This window comes from Bubalus kerabau, chromosome 12, assembly GCF_029407905.1.
Source record: "Bubalus kerabau isolate K-KA32 ecotype Philippines breed swamp buffalo chromosome 12, PCC_UOA_SB_1v2, whole genome shotgun sequence".
Lineage (NCBI taxonomy): Eukaryota > Metazoa > Chordata > Mammalia > Artiodactyla > Bovidae > Bubalus > Bubalus kerabau.
This window is the reverse complement of record NC_073635.1, coordinates 36909744-36929775: the sequence shown is the minus strand read 5'-3', so window position 1 is coordinate 36929775 and position 20032 is coordinate 36909744. Positions and strand designations below refer to the sequence as shown.

Below are 20032 nucleotides of genomic sequence, written 5' to 3'. Positions count from 1 at the left end.
GTGACCCCATGGACTGTAACCCACCAGGCTCCTCTGTCCATGGGATTCTCCAAGCAAGAATACTGGAGTGGGTTGCCATGCCCTCCTCCCAAGGATCTTCTCAACCCAGTGATCAAACCCTGATCTTCTGCATTGCAGGCAGATTCTTTTCAGCTGAGCCACCAGGGAAGCCCCCACATACAGTCTGTGAAAGTGAAAGTCGCTCAGTCATGTCCAACTCTTTGCGACCCCATGGACTATACAGTCCGTGGAATTCTCCAGGCCAGAATGCTGGAGTGGTAGCATTCCATTTCTCCAGGGGATCTTCCCAGGGGATCTTTCCAACCCAGGGATCAAACCCAGGTCTCTCACATTGCAGGCGGATTCTTTGCCAGCTGAACCACCAGGGAAGCCCACACAGCATCTACATTAGTTAAAACTCATCAACCTGCACACCTAAAGGGGGCGAATTTCATTGTATGCAAATGCATCTCAATTATTTAAATAATTTCCTATGTATGACATGAATTAGAATCTTTTTTCCTTTGGTGCCTGAACAGATGATTCACAAGCTGGCAGCGCGAGCTCTGATAAGAGATTATGAAGATGGCATTCTCCACGAAAATGAAGTGAATCACGAGGTTTGCTTTTTCATGTGAAAGCCATTGTCTCTTTTTCTTGGCCTTTCTTGAGTTGCTTTATCCGTGGAAATGTGAATGAGGATCAGCAGATGGAAAGGAACCCCTGTCGTCATTGCGTGTTTTCCATGCCGGGGTGCACGGTGCCCCATAGTTACTTGATTTAGTTTTTAGTTAGCTCATTGAATGAATTATTGACAGAACAAAGGAGACTCAGACACCTCCCTCAGTGCCTGTAAAGACACCACCTAGGTGCTTGTGTGTTGTAGGGTGAATATCTCCATCTGTGATGAAAAGGCCGGGTCTGGGGGGCTGAGCCGCCTGGGGAGCTCAGCAGAGCCAAGCCCACCTTGCCCCCCCATCACTGAGCCACTGAGGCCCTGGCAGGGGACTCCCTCTGCTACCCCATACCCAGATGACTGCTGTCAAATGATGGCTGGAACATTAGCGCTCAGCGCACTCCTCCCCAGGCAGTTGGTTCCCTCAGAGGTCAGCACCCTCCTTCTCACCCTCAGGTCAGCAGCCTTGGTCCTGCTTTGCTCAGGGTCCTTTTCCATCTGAGGGCAGCTGACCAGCCACACTGGCAGACCAGCCTGGACCAGTCCCTCTATCTCCTGACACCCCTGGGCTCCTCATCTTTACAGTGAGAGACAGACTCAGTGTGACAGGTCTTGGCAGCTCAGCAGCCTTGACCTTGAGGGCTCCTTATAAACACACCACAAGCCACAAGAAGCTCATGAATATGAATTGCTGTTTCTGTACTTTAGCCTCTCGTTGAGCCCATTTTTTGCAGGAAATGGCAGGTTAGCCACTTGAGATACTTAGGCAGAGCCATCAACTCAATGTTGCGTTGGAAATCCTAGTTATAAAATTGCTGCTAAGTCACTTCAGTCGTGTCCGACTCTGTGTGACCCCATAGATGGCAGCCCACCAGGCTCCCCTGTCCCTGGGATTCTCCAGGCAATAACACTGGAGTGGGTTGTCATTTCCTTCTCCAATGCAGGAAAGTGAAAAGTGAAAGTGAAGTCGCTCAGTCATGTCTGACTTTTAGCGACCCCATGGACTGCAGCCTACCAGGCTCCTCCATCCATGGGATTTTCCAGGCAAGAGTACTGGAGTGGGGTGCCATTATCTACTTCTTATAGAAAAACACCTTTTTGTATTATGTAGTACTCATTTAATTGGTCAATAGGACATGATTTCATTTGTTATTCATTATTATTGTCTTATTATTCATTTTTCTTAGATGAAGAAGCAAACTTTAAAATCTCTGATTATTAAACTCAGTAAAGAAAACTCTCTCATAACACAGTTTACAAGCTTTGTGGCTGTGGAGAAAAGGGTATGTATTGTTAATTCACGGTCATTTTATCTATATTTGCGGGCTAAGAAGATGACTCTTGCCTTTGCTGTCACTGGTGGCCCCTGCGTCCATGAAAAGCAGCAGAAAGCCTCTCATCCACGCAGGGCACAGGGCTTGCGATCTCTGCATGAGTTACCTGTGCTGTTATTTTAATGTTATAATTGAATTAGTACACAATTAATAAAGATGAGAAATGCCAAAAATGTAACAAATTGTTGAATATGTGAATTTTAAGATATACTACAATTTGTTACATTTTTGGCATTTCTCACCTTTATTAATTTTTTTTTTTCTTTATTAATTCTTGACCCTCAAAAAATAAGAGAGGCCTGGGCTCCCCTTACCCTGTGAGTGGCCCTTTCTTCTACACAGTTTGAGAGGAGAGCCCTCCAAGGCACTTGGTGCAGCGCCACCCAGTGGGTGCTCTGTGAAGGGGACCCTCACCCCAACCTGACCATCTTCTCCCCCAGGACACAGGATCCAGTCCGACCCCCAAACATACTCCAAACCAAACATTCATGAGGCTTTAGAATTTGTAATAATAATTTAATGCGATAATGTCTGTTTTCTATTTACCTGATTGTTACTCAATATAGGATGGTAATGAGTCACCTTCTCCTGATATTCCAAATACTTTGGAACTTATTGCCAAAGAAGACATAGATTTTCTGCCATACATGAGCTGGGAGGGGGAACAACCAGATGCCAGCAGGATGCAGGTAAGTGTTGATTACAAATCAATTGATATAATTGTATGTACAAATTGTGATTACAAATCAATTGATACAATTGATCAATTGTGTGCTCATGCTTTTATGATGGTAAGGGGAACCCTTTGCTAAAATAGCACCCTTTTGATCTGTATACACAGATACTGATGTCTCCCTGATGATGGGAATTTTTGCACTTTTAAAAATGCTGTTATGTGAAAAAGGCTCCATTTACAAATGTAGCTATAAAGTGCAAAAGAGGAACAATAGTGGTTACAGACAAACGGTGGTTCAGGAAGCCAAAGGCCTTACCTCTAAGAGTGACAGGCACTTCATCCTGAAAGTAGTGATAAAAGCCTATCTAATTATCTAACTTCACCACCAATATTTATTAAAGTTTGTAGTGCTTTATGCTGTGGCCTTTGTGACCACATAATAGAAGTTGAGAAGCACAACTTAAATAAAAACTGGAAGATGTTAGTCACTAGTCATGTCCAACTCTTTGCAACCCCATGGATTCCCACCAAGCTCCTCTATCCTTGGAATTCTCCAGGCAAGAATACTGGAGTAGGTTGCCATTCCCTTCTCCAGGGAAATAAAACCTGGAAGACATACAAAAGCAAAGGAACAAAACAGTGGTAGTAAGACTCTGGAGTATCCAAATTAGAGAAGTAAAACTGCCAAAATTTAAGGATTTAAAATCCAAGGGAAAAAATTTATGTGCTTCCAAGGTGGCCCTACTGCTAAAGAACCTGCCTGCCGACACAGGAGACATAAGAGACACCAGTTTGATCCCTGGGTAAGGAAGATCCTCTGGAGGAGGGCATGGCAACTCACTCCAGTATTCTTGCCTGAAGAATCCCATGCACAGAGGTGCCTACAACTGGGGGGCTACAATCCATGGGGTTGCAAAGAGTCTGACACAACTCGGCAACTAAAGAACAAAATGTAAAGGATCTTGGCTAGCTAAAACAACTTTGAAAAGTTAGAAGAGGTTGGAGGCCTTACACCATCTGATATTGAGGCTTACTATAAAGCCACAGTGCCGGGGTCCAGCCCCAGTGGATCCAGGGAATTCGAAGCGGGGACGGCTTCAGCGAAAATCAGGAAACAACTGTTTAATTAAACGTTTATTAAGGATATAAAGAGTGGTGAAATAAGGATAGCTCAGCGAAGAAATTCAGTGAAGAAAAGAGGCTGAATAAAATTCCAAAGCAGGGAATTTACGTCACCTACGAAGGCCGCAGGCGTCCTCCCGTTCTCCCGAAGGAGAGGAGACACTAAGGCCTCCCTGGTCAGATCTTAGAAGCCTGGCAAAATTAGTAGGCTTGACGAGCTTCCCTGCCTCAGAGGAAAAGTTCAGCTAGAAGGTGAAAGAAAGAACGACATGGGGAGACCAAATTTCGGTGAACAAAAAAAAGGGCATACTTTATTTTCCAAAGTAGTTTTATACCTTAAGCTGTGCATAGAGGATAATGGGGGAAGGGGTAGAGTCATGCAAAGACAGCAGTTCCTGATACTTATCAAAGCCAGGCTTTCAGACTTATCATATGCAAAAGTTTAGGTGATTTACATCATCTTCTGGCCAGGAGGCCTGTTAACATTTTAAGAAACTTTATTTTTCTCTAAAGGTGATTATTCTAAAGTCGGGCGCCAGCCTCCAAAAAGCATTGGATAAAGTTGCATTCCTATAGGGCAAAGGTGAGGTGGGCTCAGTCAAGAAAAGAATTAACTCAAGGGTCCAAGGTTACAAACATTGAGGCTACTACTTACATTTCTATACACCCATTATATCAATCAATACACCGCCAAGGACACAGTAGGTAAGGGATATGGAGACTTAGCAGCAAACATTGGCCCAACAAGTGAAAAACCCTTCACCAATACAATTTCTAATCAATCTTTTAACTACTCAAAGGAATCTGTGTTTAGACAGTTTAGAACATCTCCTGCCTCTCAAAGTTGGGAGGCTCTGAACAATCACATGTTGCCAGAAAAAACCTATTCAGGCAGGCTAGAGGACTTCCAAAGGAGTTTGTAGGTTGAAACACTGTCACACCCAGGAATTATTAACTGGAGCTGTAAGCTAACTCTTTTTTCAGAAAGAGATAGTGGGGGACAGCCCCCGTAAAGTCAGAGGTGTAGGTGAAAGCACAAAGCAGAAAGTAGGCAGACTCTGGTTTTGGGGGTAGATGCTCGAGAATTTCCAGGGAGACTCCTGAGGCTCGATCCCGCCTTTGCGTATGCCAAGCCTCCTTCCTCAAGACCTTTGCCAGGGGCGGAGCTCGCTCCCCGCACCACAGTAAGTAGGAAAGTGTGGTATTAACATAAAATGGACATCTAGACCATTGGAACAGCGTGGAGAATCTAGAAATATATCCAGATATATAGGGCCAATTGTCTACAGAGGCCCAAGGCTATTCAATGGGGGAAAATGATCTTTTTAAAAAAAGATTATGAAAAGATTGTATAGTCATGTACCAAAAAAACAAAACAAAACCCCTCTACCCTTAGCTCACTCCATATAAAAAGATCGACTAGATTATTGGCTTAAATGTAATAGCTGAAACCTGAATATCTGGGAAGAAAACAGGAGAAAACCTTAATGAACTAGGGTTGTACAAAGCTTTCCTAAATTTAAAGAACAAACTACCAAAAAAATTGGTGAACTGGACTTTATTAATATCAAAAACTTTTATTCTTTAGAAGACACTGTTAAGAAAATGAAAGGGCAGACCACAGACTGGGAGAAAATGTTTGCAAAACATATCTGACAAATATGTTTATCTAAAATATATAAAGAAGTCTTACAATCCGATAATAAGAAAACAACCCAGTAAAAAAAAATAAGCAGAAGATCATTTTAGAAAACTCTCAGTTTCTTAAAGAGTTAACTATACACCTATCATATGACCCAGCCAAATGAAATGAAAGTAAGTGTTTACACAAAGACTTGTTCATGAGTATTCATTGTGGCTTTACTTGTAGCAGCCAGAAGTTGGACACAACCATCAGGAGACAAATGAATAAACAAATTGTGGTACAGCCTTACAAGAGTAACTACTCAGCAGTAAAAAGGAGAAATAGTGTTAGTCTCTCAGCCGTGTCTGACTCTTTGCAACCCAATAGACTATAGCCTGCCAGGCTCCTCTGTCCATGGGGTTCTTCAGGCAAGAATACTGGAATGTATTGCCATTCCCTTATCCAGAGGATCTTCCCGACCCAGGGATTGAACCCAGATCTTCTGCATTGCAGGCAGATTCTTTACCATCTGAGCTACAGGGAAGTCCTGTAGCTCAAAAAAAGGTTAAAAGGGAGAATTAACCATTGATATATACAACAACATGGATAAATGTCAGGGCAGTTATACTGAGTAAAAGTCAAAGAATATAAGCTGTAAGCTTCCATTGACACAAAATATGTGCAAACCAATCTGAAGTTACAGAAAGCAAGGAGGAGGAGTGAGATGGGGCACAAAAGGGCATGCTAAAGGAGTGTGTGCTGAAGATGTCATTGCCCTCGTTGTGACAATGGTCTCAGGGATGTATATTTATGCCAGAACTCATCACTCTAAGATGTAGTTGTTTTTGTCAATTATACCCAAATAAATTTTGAATATCTAATTAGCTTTAACCAAATTGCCTCTTTGCGTGTCCAACTCTGTGGCCCCATGGACTACAGCCCATCAGGTTCCTCTGTCCATGGAATTTTCCAGGCAAGAATACTGGAGTGGCTTGCCATTTCCTGCTCCAGGGGATCTACGCAACCCAGAGATCAAACCTGCCTGTCTTGCATCTCCTGCATTGGTAGGCAGATTCTTTATCTCTAGAGCCACCTGAAAGCCCAAATTGCCACTACATAGGTTATATCAGTTCACTCTTCCATCAGAAGCACCTGAGAGGCTGTTACTTTATTCTCTCTTTAACCCAGTAATTCAAATTTTTGATCTTTACAGATCTGATAGGTTAAAAGCATATTAGGGATATTTTAATTTTCATTTATTTCTTTATGAATGAAAAGGAACATGTTTTCATATTCCTAATAGCCCACATATTCATCTTTTCTAGGTATCGTCCATTAATGTCTTGTACCTTTTTAAATTGTGAGATTAGTCATTTTCTTGTTTATCTTAGGAAAATTATATTTTTTAGGGAAATTAGGCCTTTATGATACGAGTTGCAAAAATTTGTTTCTCAGTTTGTCATTTGTATTTTGATGTTGCTTATCATCATTTTGTCATGCAGATATTTTAATGAAGTCAAGCATTTTCATCTTTGGGTTTCTTTGTTTTGTATTGCTTTGTCTTTAGTCATGCTTAGAAATCTTTCCTTCAGATATTATGCTTTATAAAAATTTCCCATGATTTCTTTCTTTAAATAATTGTATGGCTTCATGTTTACGTTGAAATTTTCTTTCCTGGTATAAGATGGGACATATGGGAACAGCTTTATTCCTTTCCAGATGACTTCCAACTTTCTCCAGCACCATTTATTAAATAAGTCTTCTTTTCCTCTAATTGATTTTAGGAATCTTTGTTGTCTTTATCATCTCCTAACTCCCCACTTGTGTTAGGATCTGTTGCTGGACCCTGTATTCTGTTTCCTAGATCAGTCTGTTATAATTGTAATTTTATAGAAGTCTTTAATGTCTGATGGGTCTGGTCCATCACTTGCTCTTTTTTCACTTTACTCATCTAATTAAGAAAAATTTAACCAGAAAAATTTAAATATTATTTTGAAATGTGTGTCTTGTCCTGTGTCCTGCAGTATTAATTATATGTGCTGAGCTGTGCTTAGTCGCTCAGGCATGTCTGACTGTGTGTGGCCCCATGGACTATAGCTTACAAGGCTCCTCTGTCCATGGGGATTCTCCAGGCAAGAATACTGGAGTGGGTTGTCATGCCCTCCTCCAGGGCATCTTCCCAACCCAGGGATTGAACCCAGGTCTCCCACATTGCAGGCGGATTGTTTACCCTCTGAGTCACAAGGGAAGCCCAAGAAGACTGGAATGGGTAGCCTATTCCTTCTCCAGGGGAGCTTCCCAACCCAGGAAATGAACTTGGGTCTCCTGTATCACAGGAAGATTCTTTACCAGCAGAGCTACCAGGGAAGCCCCATTAATTATTTAAATATACACATTTGTCTGAACTGGGAAGAGACTACTCCTTTTAAAAAAAAAAACTTCATTTACACTGGTAAAACTAAAAGCTGATTATTTTCAAGATATCTCAAGGACTAGTAATTCTTACAAAATTTGATTTTATTTACATGGATATTTTTAAGGAATACTCTTTAAAATTTATTCAGATAATAGTAGTGACAGCATCCCTCATTCTCTTTTTTTTTTATACATTTTCATATTCTGGTGTAAAAGACATTAATTTACTTAAAGCTTTGGAGTTTTTTTTTTTTTTTCAGTTTTCTCATTTTCTTAATATTTCTTAAAGCAGTATAAAAGACTGGAATAATTTCATTCTATCAGTTTATTTTACGGCTGCTAAGTTGCTTTAGTTGTGTCCAACTCTCTGTGACTCCATGGACTATAGCCCACCAGGCTCCTCTGTCCATGGGATTCTCTAGGCAAGAATACTGGAGTGGGTTGCCATGCCCTCCTCCAGTGGCTCTTCCCAAGCCAGGGATTGAACCTGCATCTTTTATGTCTCTTGCATTGGCAGGTGGGTTCTTTACCACCAGTGCCACCTGGAAAGCCCATTTTAGGACTAATTTGACACTATAATATTGCTTATTGTCAAGTCTTTGGCAAGTCCCTTTTATGGTCCTCAGTTTCGTCTTGTGGAAAATAAGGGATGTTTAAAATTCTGTGATTCTAAGAACAGAGAGAGATTAAGATATTTGGTGTATTTACCGCTGATATTGTCTCCAGCTCTCCAACTCCGTGTCTATAAATGAGGGCACTATAGGTAAGTGACTCTGAGTGTCTGGTCTTCTCAGTGCCCTGGGACAGACAGTTTCATCAGTGCTGAGAGGTCAGCTCTAGGAAGCCTGGCTTCTTGATCATCATCCACTTGACCTGTGCTTTCCTTATATTGTCACTTCTCTTTCTGGCAGACACTTTCAGCATCCTCTGAATGGAACCAAGAACCCAAACGTAAATGTAAACGTAAACGGACTAAAAAGAAGCGTTCATCACTTAAGATGATACTTTCTGAAGATTTTGAAGCCTTTAGCTCAGATGCCCCAGAAGAATCTGAAGCGGTCAATTTTGTCTTCAGGGATGCGGAGGAGCCCTGGGGTTTGGGTCCGATGGAGTCATCTAAACAAACAGAAGTTAAACCACAATTCACAGAAGCCATCTCACAGAAAACGGCCGTTTCCGACATTCCTACTGCCCCTAGTTTCTTAACTACACCCCTCCATGTTGGCTCTGGTTTCTGCCTTCAGGCCAGTTCAGCACTGTTTGGTTCTCCAGCTGATCCCAAACACTTCGGTTCCCCTAAGAAGTACCTGGAAACGGGCAGTGGTGCCGACGTTTCCCTGGACATAGCGTCTTTTCCCAGGCTGCATCTCCAGGGCTCACCTTTGCGACTTGCTGCTGCTCCCAGGGCCTCGTTTAGCTCCAGGTCTCAGCTGCCCAAAACTGATCAAGGGGGTGCCACAGGCTTCAGTGCCCTCACTACCCATCAGCCGGACCCTCTCTCACGGCCGCATCTTTTTTCCTGTTCTTCTGCAGGTCTTCTCCCTTGTTCACTTGTGAAGTCTGTCTTTTCTTCCCCTGCCTCTCCTCCCTTCCTACCCAGGGGCGTTGTTCACCCTTCTCCCCCTCTACCTGGATGGTGTGGTGTTCCTCCTTCTCCCCCGCTTCCCCCTCTAACTGGGGGACTTGTTCCCCCTCCTCCCCCTCTATCTCAGAGGGTTGGCATTTCTCCTCCCCCTCCTCCCGCTCTACCTGGGTGGGGTGGTGTTCCTCCTTCTCCCCCTCTTCCCCCTCTATCTGGAGGAATTGTTCCCCCTCCTCCCCCTCTATCTCAGGGGGTTGGCATTCCTCCTCCCCCTCCTCCCCCTCTTTCCTCTCCTCTTCCCTCTCACCATATCCCATCTCCTAGGAGTGCCAATTGTAAGCTGCCAGTGGCTCCATCTGGCCCTGCTGAGGATGCCCGGCTGGACATTCCTCTGTTAGCTGTGTATGATGAACCTTTGTCATTAGACTCCCTCCAATATGATTGTTCATTTTTTGAATGTTCTTCTGAAACGGAAAGTGATAAAACAGGAGAACTTCTGGCAAGTAGGATTTTTAAAAAGCTGGCAGAATATGACCTGAGAAGTGGCTTTACTGCAAGTACTCAGGCACAAAAAGATGAGGATGGCCTAGTTGGCAAAGCAAGCTGGAGGAATTATGTGCCTTTGACTGAACTCTTCAGGCTTCAGACCAAGGTACTAGTCTTATCTCTCCATAAATCTGTGCTTCAGTAGCTTCAAAGTTCAGAATGGTGCTACACAAAGTAGCTACTCACCAGACTGCTGCTGGTCCACACTGACATGAGGAGCTAGTGCCAGAACGCAGCTTCTTTCACTGAGAAGCCAGCTGAACAAACAGTGTGCTTGAGAAAAGCTGGTGCTTACCTACCTATTTTTAGCTGTTAGGCCAGAATATCATGAAAGGGAGTGTTAACATTCCTCAGTTGAAGGTTAGCATCCCTCAGTGGGTCCTGGGGTAAGACATTAATCTCCTAGGTTCTAAAACTGCTGAACTGCAATTCACACCAATTTCACATTGCAAAGTAAAGCACAAGTGTTGTAAGTACACTCTAAATATTAAAAGTTCTCAGGAATATGACTCAACATGTGAGCTTATATTAGAGATTAGCATTCCATTTGTGAAGCTAAATCACACTATAAATTTAGTTCTTGCACTGGTACTAAGACCCAATCTGATATCTGTAATTAATTTGTTTTGATGTAATATGCTCAATCTCTCAGCCATGTCTAATTCTTTGCAACCCCATCCATGGTAGCCTACCAGGCTCCTCCATCTGTGGAATTTTCCAGGCAAAAGTATAGTAAAGTAGAAAAATAACTTGGTTTAGTCTCAGTTCAAGTCCCAACCATTCCACTCTGTGATCCAGGGCAAGTCAGTCTTTCAGTCATCCATGTAATGAAAGCAATAAAAGTGTCCAGCTTGCAGAGAGATAGACCAGCTGCCCGCAGCCCCCACCTGGAGAAATGCATTTGAAAGCAGCATAGCATGCAACAGTCTTTGAGCCAGAGTGTTGAGGTTTAGGTCCTGCTGTGACTGCTTGTCAGCTGTGTGACTTTGGACAACTTGCTTAAGTTTTCGTACGTCAGTGTCCTCATCTGCACAGTGGGTTCAGTGACAGTACTTCACAGGAAGCAGCTCACAAGATAAGAAAACAGCACTCCACACTAGGTGAAGGCCAGCTGGCACAATGTGTCACTCCTGTTAGTTTTCAAATTGTTGCCATAGATCCTTTCACCCATGTGCTTGCCTGCACCCCACCTTCGCCTCCACGCCCTGTGTTAGTTCACCTTGGACCTGGAGTCTGTCTGCTTCTCAGTTAGGATCCCAGGATCAGGCTTGCAACACTTCTGTAAGCATGTGATGAAGATCCGTCTTAGCTTGAGTGGGCAGGGTATGTGAGCACAAGGAAGGTAGTTTCAAAGAGCATGTTCAACATAATTTTATCTTTAGTGGAAAAGAGTCATTTTCATATTTCATCATAAGGACACATTTTAGTGTTGAACAAAAGGAACCATGTTATTTAAAAGTTTGAGAAACATTGTTTCAAAGAATTACTAGAAGAAAAAAGTATAATACTATTTTTAAAAACCTCCATACGTGAACCTCTCTACTGCTTTATTACAAATGCCACCAGATATAATACTTACTGTCCATAGTATTTATGAGATTCCCAATAATACTGTGTTTGCACATGAAGAAACTTCGATTTTACAGTAAAGATATCTTAATTCCCTGAGTGGAAAACATATTATTCATCACATAACTCATGTGATGAAATTGTAATAATGTGGCTGAAATTTTGTTTTCTTAATTTCATAGGATGGATGCTGGAAACTTACACAAGAACTGGGATTTATATTAAAACTTAATACAAATATTTTAAACAGCTTTCTTGAGCAAAAAGGCATTCGATCTTTAGGTACGTCACTATTTTTCTATTTATAAATGTCATGCTCTTAAATGTTACACATTTTTGTAAACCAGTGTTCTAATATATTTGTTTCTTCCAGTCCAGCGTTTCTCATGATGTACTCTGCATATAAGTTAAATAAGCAGGGTGACAATATACAGCCTTGATGTACTGCTTTTCCTATTTGGAACCAGTCTGATGTTCCATGTCCAGTTCTAACTGTTGCTTCTTGACCTGCATTCAGATTTCTCAAGAGGCAGGTCAGGTGGTCTGGTATTCCCATCTCTTTCAGAATTTTCCACAGTTTATTGTGATCCACACAGTCAAAGGCTTTGGCATAGTCAATAAAGCTGAAATAGATGTTTTTCTGGAACTCTCTTGCTTTTTCCATGATCCAGCAGATGTTGGCAATTTGATCTCTGGTTCCTCTGCCTTTTCTAAATCCAGCTTGAACATCAGGAAATTCATGGTTCACGTATTGCTGAAGCCTGGCTTAGAGAATTTTGAGCATTACTTTACTATCATGTGAGATGAGTGCAATTGTGTGGTAGTTTGAGCATTCTTTGGCATTGCCTTTCTTTGGGATTGGAATGAAAACTAACCTTTTCCAGTCCTGTGGCCACTGCTGAGTTTTCCAAATTTGCTGGCATATTGAGTGCAGCACTTTCACAGCATCATCTTTCAGGATTTGAAATAGCTCAACTGGAATTCCATCACCTCCACTAGCTTTGTTTGTAGTGATGCTTCCTAAGGCCCACTTGACTTCACATTCCAGGATGTCTGGCTCTAGATGAGTGATCACACCATCATGATTATCTGGTTCGTGAAGATCTTTTTTGTACAGTTCTTCTGTGTATTCTTGCCACCTCTTCTTAATATCTTCTGCTTCTGTTAGGTCCATACTATTTCTGTCCTTTATCAAGCCCATCTTTGCATGAAATATTCCCTTGGAAAGCTGGAATCAAGATTGCCGGGAGAAATATCAATAGCCTCAGATATGCAGATGACACCACCGTTATGGCAGAAAGTGAAGAGGAACTAAAAAGCCTCTTGATGAAAGTGAAAGTGGAGAGTGAAAAAGTTTTCTTAAAGCTCAACATTCAGAAAACGAAGATCATGGCATCCGGTCCCATCACTTCATGAGAAATAGATGGGGAAACAGTGGAAACAGTGTCAGACTTTATTTTTTTGGGCTCCAAAATCACTGCAGATGGTGACTGCAGCCATGAAATTAAAAGACGCTTACTCCTTGGAAGGAAAGTTATGACCAACCTAGATAGCATATTCAAAAGCAGAGACATTACTTTGCCAACAAAAGTCAGTCTAGTCAAGGCTATGGTTTTTCCTGTGGTCATGTATGGATGTGAGAGTTGGACTGTGAAGAAAGCTAAGCGCCAAAGAATTGATGCTTTTGAACCGTGGTGTTGGAGAAGACTCTTGAGAGTCCCTTGGACTGCAAGGAGATCCAACCAGTCCATTCTGAAGGTGATCAGCCCTGGGATTTCTTTGGAAGGAATGATGCTAAAGCTGAAACTCCAGTACTTTGGCCACCTCATGGGAAGAGTTGACTCATTGGAAAAGACTCTGATGCTGGGAGGGATTGGGGGCAGGAGGAGAAGGGGACGACAGAGGATGAGATGGCTGGATGGCATCACCAACTTGATAGACGTGAGTCTGAGTGAACTCCGAGAGTTGGTGATGGACAGGGAGGCCTGGCGTGCTGCGATTCATGGTCGCAAAGAGTCAGACACAACTGAGCGACTGAACTGAACTGAATATATTTGGTACATGTGAAAGGGATTATATATGTTAATCATCAAAGGATGGGACTAGTTTCTAGTCATCTTTACCATTAAGTAGGGTACTACCTCTGCAGATCTATTTGCACGAGTAGCAATGACTGCTGTAAAAAGATCCAAGTAGCCTAAACACAAAGATCGCTTTCACGCACACCTCATAGTCAGGTGTTGGTCCACAGGAAAGTCCCACCCCGTACATCGGTTTGGACACGTAGACTCCTTCTATGCTGCAACTCGACCGTCACCAACATGTGTCTTTACAGTTACTCCTGTTGAAAAGAAGAAGAAAAGATTACTCTGGCATCATCCACCTGGTAGACCAGAGGGAGAGAGAGAAAATGTGGCAAGGATGAGGCTCTGAGCCCCACCCAGATATTAACATAGGGAGTTGGGAAATGTACTCTTTGAATTGCACTAGACCAAATGTAACGATGAAAACTTGGACAAGCAGAGTGTTCTAGTTTCTGGAGTGAAAGAAGAGCTGACTAACTCCTGCAAGTAACATTTATTAACCCTAGACAAAATATTTTAAAACCACTCTCTGAAGGCCTGGAATATAATCAGAAGCAGGCAGAAACTAGCAGGGACACAAACCTTGAAAGAAGAGAAACAAATTAGGTGAGCTCCACTTTTATCCAGCTTTTCACCTGAAAGTGTGTCTCACTTCACGAGGCACATGCAGAAAGTGTTCATGGGATGATGGCACAGGGGTCAGCGTTTGAGGCTGAGAGCACCTTGATATTAAAGGTGAGAATACTTAATGGAGGGGACCACAGAGCAGGGAGCTCTGAAAGCTGCACTGAAAGCTCCCTCAACTTTTGGGATTGTGTGTTTGTTTTTTGTTGTATTGATTTATTTGCTTGTTTTTAGAGAGACAAACGGCTACATCTGCTAGTGGAAGAAAATGCTTTGGTTTGCTCTGAAGATTCTGCAATTGTTCAGGCGTATCATAATTCATAGATTGCCATGAATAATGCTAATTAAATGCCAGTAAACTTTATTTATTCTTTTTGTGTGGAATGTACAAATTTCGGGGGATGATAGTATCAGTGGTCCCTGTTCTTACCTTATGTAAAACATTCTCATCAATATTGGCATCATCTGTGTAATACTCCCAGTAGATTTTCTCAAAGTCTGTTCACTTAAAATTGTATGGAATGACATAATAAACAAAAAAAATCTGACTTACGCACACACACCTCCCTCAGATCCTTGGCTGTCCCCTAACCTAGACATACACCAGTGTGCCTTCAGGGAATCCAGAAAAAAGCAACAATCCAGAAGCGAGAGGGCTGAGCAGAGATTTCAGCTGTCACCAGTGTTAGGAAGACAGGATTTAGTGTTCAGATTACAACAAATTAGACTTGATAAATGTCTCAGGCTTTCCATTGAAACCCTAGAAGAGCCATAAAGACTGTATATCATGATCAAGGACTGTCTGACAGGATGAGGGGGGGAAAACTGAACAGTCCCACCCTAACAAGGCCTAAAGCAAAGCCTTCAGAGGATCCACCAGAACAAATGTAAAACCATGAAAGTCCTAGCAGGACACAAGGAAAACTGAAAAATTGAAAAATATATGGAGATTATGCAACATGTTACAGAAGAAAACATGAGTCAAAAGAGAAATTAAAAAATACCTTAAGACAAATGAAAATGGAAATTGTGGTGGTTGTTATAGTTGTTTAGTTGCTAAGTCATGTCCAACTCTTGGGACCCCACGGACTGTAACCTGCCAGGCTCCTCTGTCACCTGGTGGCTCAGCGGTAAAGAATCCGCCTGCAATGCAGGATGTGCAGGTTTGGTCCTTAGGTCAGGAAGATCCCCTGGAGAACAGAATGGCACCCACTCCAGTATCTTTGCCTAGGAAATCCCATGGAAAAGAAAAGAGAAAATGGAAATACAACATAGCAAGATTTATGGGATACAGCAAAAGCAGTTCTAAGAAGTTCATAGAGATAAATGCCTAAATTAAAAAATAAGATGTTTAATAAGCAATCCAGCTTTTTCTGCAGCCATTGAGATGATAATATGATCTTTATTCCTCGATTTGTTGAACACATTGATCAGTGTGTGCATATTGAACCGTGATCTTAACTCTTCTCTACATGTTTTGCTAGAATTCACTGTGAAGCTGTCTGGTCCTGGACTTTTGTTTGTTGGGAGGATTTTGGTGTGTTTTTTTCCCCCCCTAATTCAGTCTCATTACTGATAACTGATCTGTTGATATTTTCTACTTTTTTTCCTGATTCAGCCTTCTTGTTGTTCAGTGGCTCAGTCGTGTCTGACTCTTTGTGACCCCATGGACTGTAGCACACCAGGCTTCCCTGTCCTTCACCACCTCCTGGAGCTTGCTGAAACTCATGTCCTTTAAGTTGGTAATGCCATACAACCACCTCATCCTCTGTATCCCCTTCTCCCCCTGCCTTCAGTCTTTCCCCTCATAAGGGTCTTTTCTAATGAGTTGCCTCTTCCCATCAGATGGCCGAAGTATTGGAGCTTCAGCTCTAGCATCAGTCTTTCCAATGAATATTCAGGATTGATTTCCTTTAGGACTGACTGGTTTGATCTCCTTGCAGTCCCAGGGACTCATGAATTTTCTCCAACACCACAATTCAAAAGCATCAGTTTTTCAGCATTCAGCATTCTTTATGGTCCAACTCTCACATCCATACATCACTACTGGAAAAACCATAGCTTTGACTAGACAGACCTTTGTTGGCAAAGTAATGTTTCTGCTTTTTAATACACTGTCTAGGTTTGTCATAGCTTTTCTTCGTGTGCGTCTTTTAATTTCATGGCTGCAGTTACCATCTGCAATGATTTTGGATCCCAAGTAAATAAAGTCTCTCACTGTTTCCCCATATATTTGCTATGAAGTGATGGGACCGGATGCCATGATCTTAGTTTTTTGAATGTTGAGTTTTAAGCCAGCTTTTTAACTCTCTTCTTTCACCTTCATAAAGAGGCTCTGTAGTTTTTCTTTGCTTTCTGCCATAAGGGTGGTGTCATCTGCATATCCGAGGTTATTGATATTTCTCCCAGCAATCTTGATTCCAGTTTGTGCTTCATCCAGCCTGGCATTTCACATGATGTACTCTGCATAGAAGTTAAATAAGCAGGGTGACAATATACGGCCTTAACGTGCTCCTTTCTGAATTTTGAACTGGTCCATTGTTCCATGCCTGGTTCTAACTGTTGTTTCTTGACCTGCATACAGGTTTCTCAGGAGGCAGGTAAGGTGGTCTGATATTCCCATCTCTTTAAGAATTTTCCACAGTTTGTTGTGATTCACATCATCAAGGGCTTCAGCATAGTCAGCAAAGCAGAAATAGATGTTTTTCTGGAATTCTCTTGTTTTTTGTATGATCCAGTGGATGTTGGCAATTTGTCCTCTGGTTCCTCTGCTTTTTCTAAGTCCAACTTGGACACCTGGAAATTCTCAGTTCACATGCTGTTGGAGCCTCACTTGGAGAATTTTGAGCATTACTTTGCTAGCGTGTGAAATGAGTGCAGTTGTGCAATAGTTTGAACATTCTTTTGCATTGCCTTTCTTTGGGATTGGAATGAAAACTGACCTTTTCCAGTCCTATGGCTACTGCTGAGTTTTCCAAATTTGCTGGCATATTGAATACAGCACTTGGGAGATCCAGTCTTGGAAGATCATATATCGCTAGGAATTTTTGCATTTCCTCTGTGCTGTGTTTAGTCAATCAGTCGTGTCCGACTTGTTGCGACCCCATGGTTTGCAACCTTCCAGGCTTCTCTGTCCATGGGGATTCTCCAGGCAAGAATACTGGAGTGTGTTGCCATGCTTCCTCCAGGGAATCTTCACAACCTAGGGACATAACCCAGGTCCTCCCACATTGCAGGCATTTCCTCTAAATTGTCCATTTTCTTGGCATATAACTATTCATAGTCATAGACGATCACTTTCAAAAGCCGTGTACGTCACAGGAATGTCAGTCCCCAGATCAGAAGAGTGTTTATTTTGAAAAGCTGAGGGAAGGTTGGAGTGGAAGTGGATGGATTGGAGGACGTATACAAGGGGGGCTTTAACTTAAAATATTTTCTTTCTTTTAAAGAAAAGAGAAAAATTCAAAACGTGGAAAACTGTTAAGAGTAGATAAGCTATGAGGTGATGGGGATATTCATCATATTGTTTTTTCTACTTTTCTGTAGGCATCAGATATTTTTTAAAAAACCATTGAGTGACTATGTTGTGGTGATGCAAACAGTGCTACGTATCGGACATTTTGGAAACAGTTAATTGACCTGGGAAACTACACGTGTACATAGGCATGTATGTAATTCAAGTTGTCTCTTTCTCTTGTTACTCTAATGATGATGAAGATTGTAGGAGAGGAAAAATAACTCTCTCTCTACCCTTCTGGTTCTTGGCTGAGACTCCCCTGAATTAAAGGTTAACAAGAGAGAAACAACTTGAATTACATACGTGCATATGTACGTGTATGTATGGGAGCCAAAGAAACATATGAGACTCAAAAGGCAGCCAGGCAGCTGAGCAAGGGAGAGGGACAGGGGCTGTAGGGCTCCCTGGAGGGTGGGGAATGGGCAGTTTACGGGCAGGTGAGGGGACAGAATGTGTGGTAGACAGATATTTGCACTGCCTGGCGGTCAGTCTCTTGATGGAAGACTGGCAACAGCTCTCCTCCTGTTATAGCCCCTCTCCTAATTTATTTTAGACTGTTGTGGGTGGGGGATGTAGTAAAAAGCTTTTCCTGAGTCTCCTAAGCGTTGATTGCCTTTAGCTTTTCACCAAAGTGGTAGATTCTGGGGTGGCTTATTTTGAACCCAAAAAGATGTGGAAAGTTTGGTTTCACAAAGTTTGGGATTGGAAAAGTAACAATATTTAAAACCAAAATATTTGTATAAAGTCATCTCAAATACATAGGTTGCATTTAGAAAATAAAAATGGGTCAATTTCTGGGCTCAGTAGATATAAGCATTCATTTTCAATGTTGGTATTTTTCATAATAGAGTAAAATATCTTGATTTGGATAAGGACACTGGTTACCTGTATGTACTGTTAAAATCATCAAAGAGAGCAATATATTGATCTTGAAAAGCAAAAAGTTTTTAATCTCACACTTCATAAAGCAGGCAGACTCCAGTCTCGAGCCCAGAGAAGGCACAGTAAGGAAGGGGGCTGCTAGCTTTTATAGGAGGGGGCAGCAGGGGACAGGAGGCTCCTCTGATTGACTGGTGCATATCCGACTTCTCAGAAAGACCCAGGAACAAAAAAAGAAGCAGAGACCCTGGGAGCTGATTTAACAGTTGCAGGCTTGGCTGCCTGAGTGTGTAGTGCTTCTGGTCAAGCAGAGCATTAACAGGAACATGAAAATTATCTTAATTTTGTTTTACTGACAGGGCCCCCAAGGCACCAGTAGTGCTAGAAAGTCTATTCCAAGACTACTGATCACTTAGGAATAATTTGATATTAATACAGTGGTCTAATCAATGTATCAGTTGTTCATCTGTTGTATGCTTAGGTTTATCCCCCTGAGGTATTTGCAGCAGGAGCCTAGAAACTAAATTTCTTTCCATGAACTTGGCACATCTCTGGTTATGTGGAAAGTTAGGGTGCAGGGGGGACTCTGGATGGAATTCAGTTTCCTAACAACCATCAGGATATTATGATAAACCCTTGTTCCAGTTGCCCTCCTTTTTTATTTAAATAGCTGGCTAGTTAAGGACGTTGTTAAGTATTACAGAGTTTTGTGATGTGCTCATGTGTTATGGTTTAATAGTAATATTAATGTAATTCTTCAACAGAACTGTTATAAACAGGTACTGTTTGGGACGCAGTGTCTCTAACAGACATAAACAAATGCTTCACTTCCAGGTGTAAGAGGAAGAGAGCGACTTCTAGACCTGATCGCCACGTTTCTAGTGCTGCAGTTCCTTCGCACCAAGTTGGAACAGGAGGGAATAATTGTCAAATCGCTGATGAGACTAGACGATGCTTCCTTTCCCAGGTGACTTTAACTCATTTATATTTTCAGTCATTTCTTTTATTATATTTGCTTATTTATTTGCCCTCAGCCTGTTTGTTTCATCTTGTTTGTTTTCATCATGAGCAAAAGAAGCTATAGCAAGTGTATGTGTGTCGGCCAGGTTTTTATTGTACTGTTTTGTGGATCCAGTGTAATAATTATGGAGAGTAATTCCTAAATTAACAATGATGCCCCTCTTCCCCACAGAATTATCTTAATCAAGAAAAGAAATTGTTTAGGCTATGGGGAAATACATTCCTATTAGGTACCCTAGTTAGCAACCAAACTCTTTCAGTGGATTTCTTGTTGTAATAAGCAAGACACGGGTAGAGAGCAGGCCAGGAAGCAACTTTAGGTGCTCATAAATAGCACCCCAAGTCCTAAAGCATTATGTATAAG

General features: G+C 42.0%; 1 protein-coding gene across 4 annotated transcripts in view; it reads left to right on the top strand.

Annotated features, from left to right (window-relative positions):
* The window catches only part of PARP4 (poly(ADP-ribose) polymerase family member 4), a 75141-nt gene that overhangs the window by 49344 nt on the left and 5765 nt on the right, over positions 1-20032 (top strand). For 3 of the 4 annotated variants that reach the window (XM_055542602.1, XM_055542599.1, XM_055542601.1), the window contains 6 exons: positions 540-620; positions 1864-1959; positions 2577-2699; positions 8759-10081; positions 11727-11826; positions 19483-19615. In XM_055542602.1, the coding sequence (XP_055398577.1) occupies positions 540-620; positions 1864-1959; positions 2577-2699; positions 8759-10081; positions 11727-11826; positions 19483-19615 (1856 nt within the window). The remainder of the gene's footprint in view (positions 1-539; positions 621-1863; positions 1960-2576; positions 2700-8758; positions 10082-11726; positions 11827-19482; positions 19616-20032) is intronic. The other variant, XM_055542603.1, reaches the window with a different exon arrangement.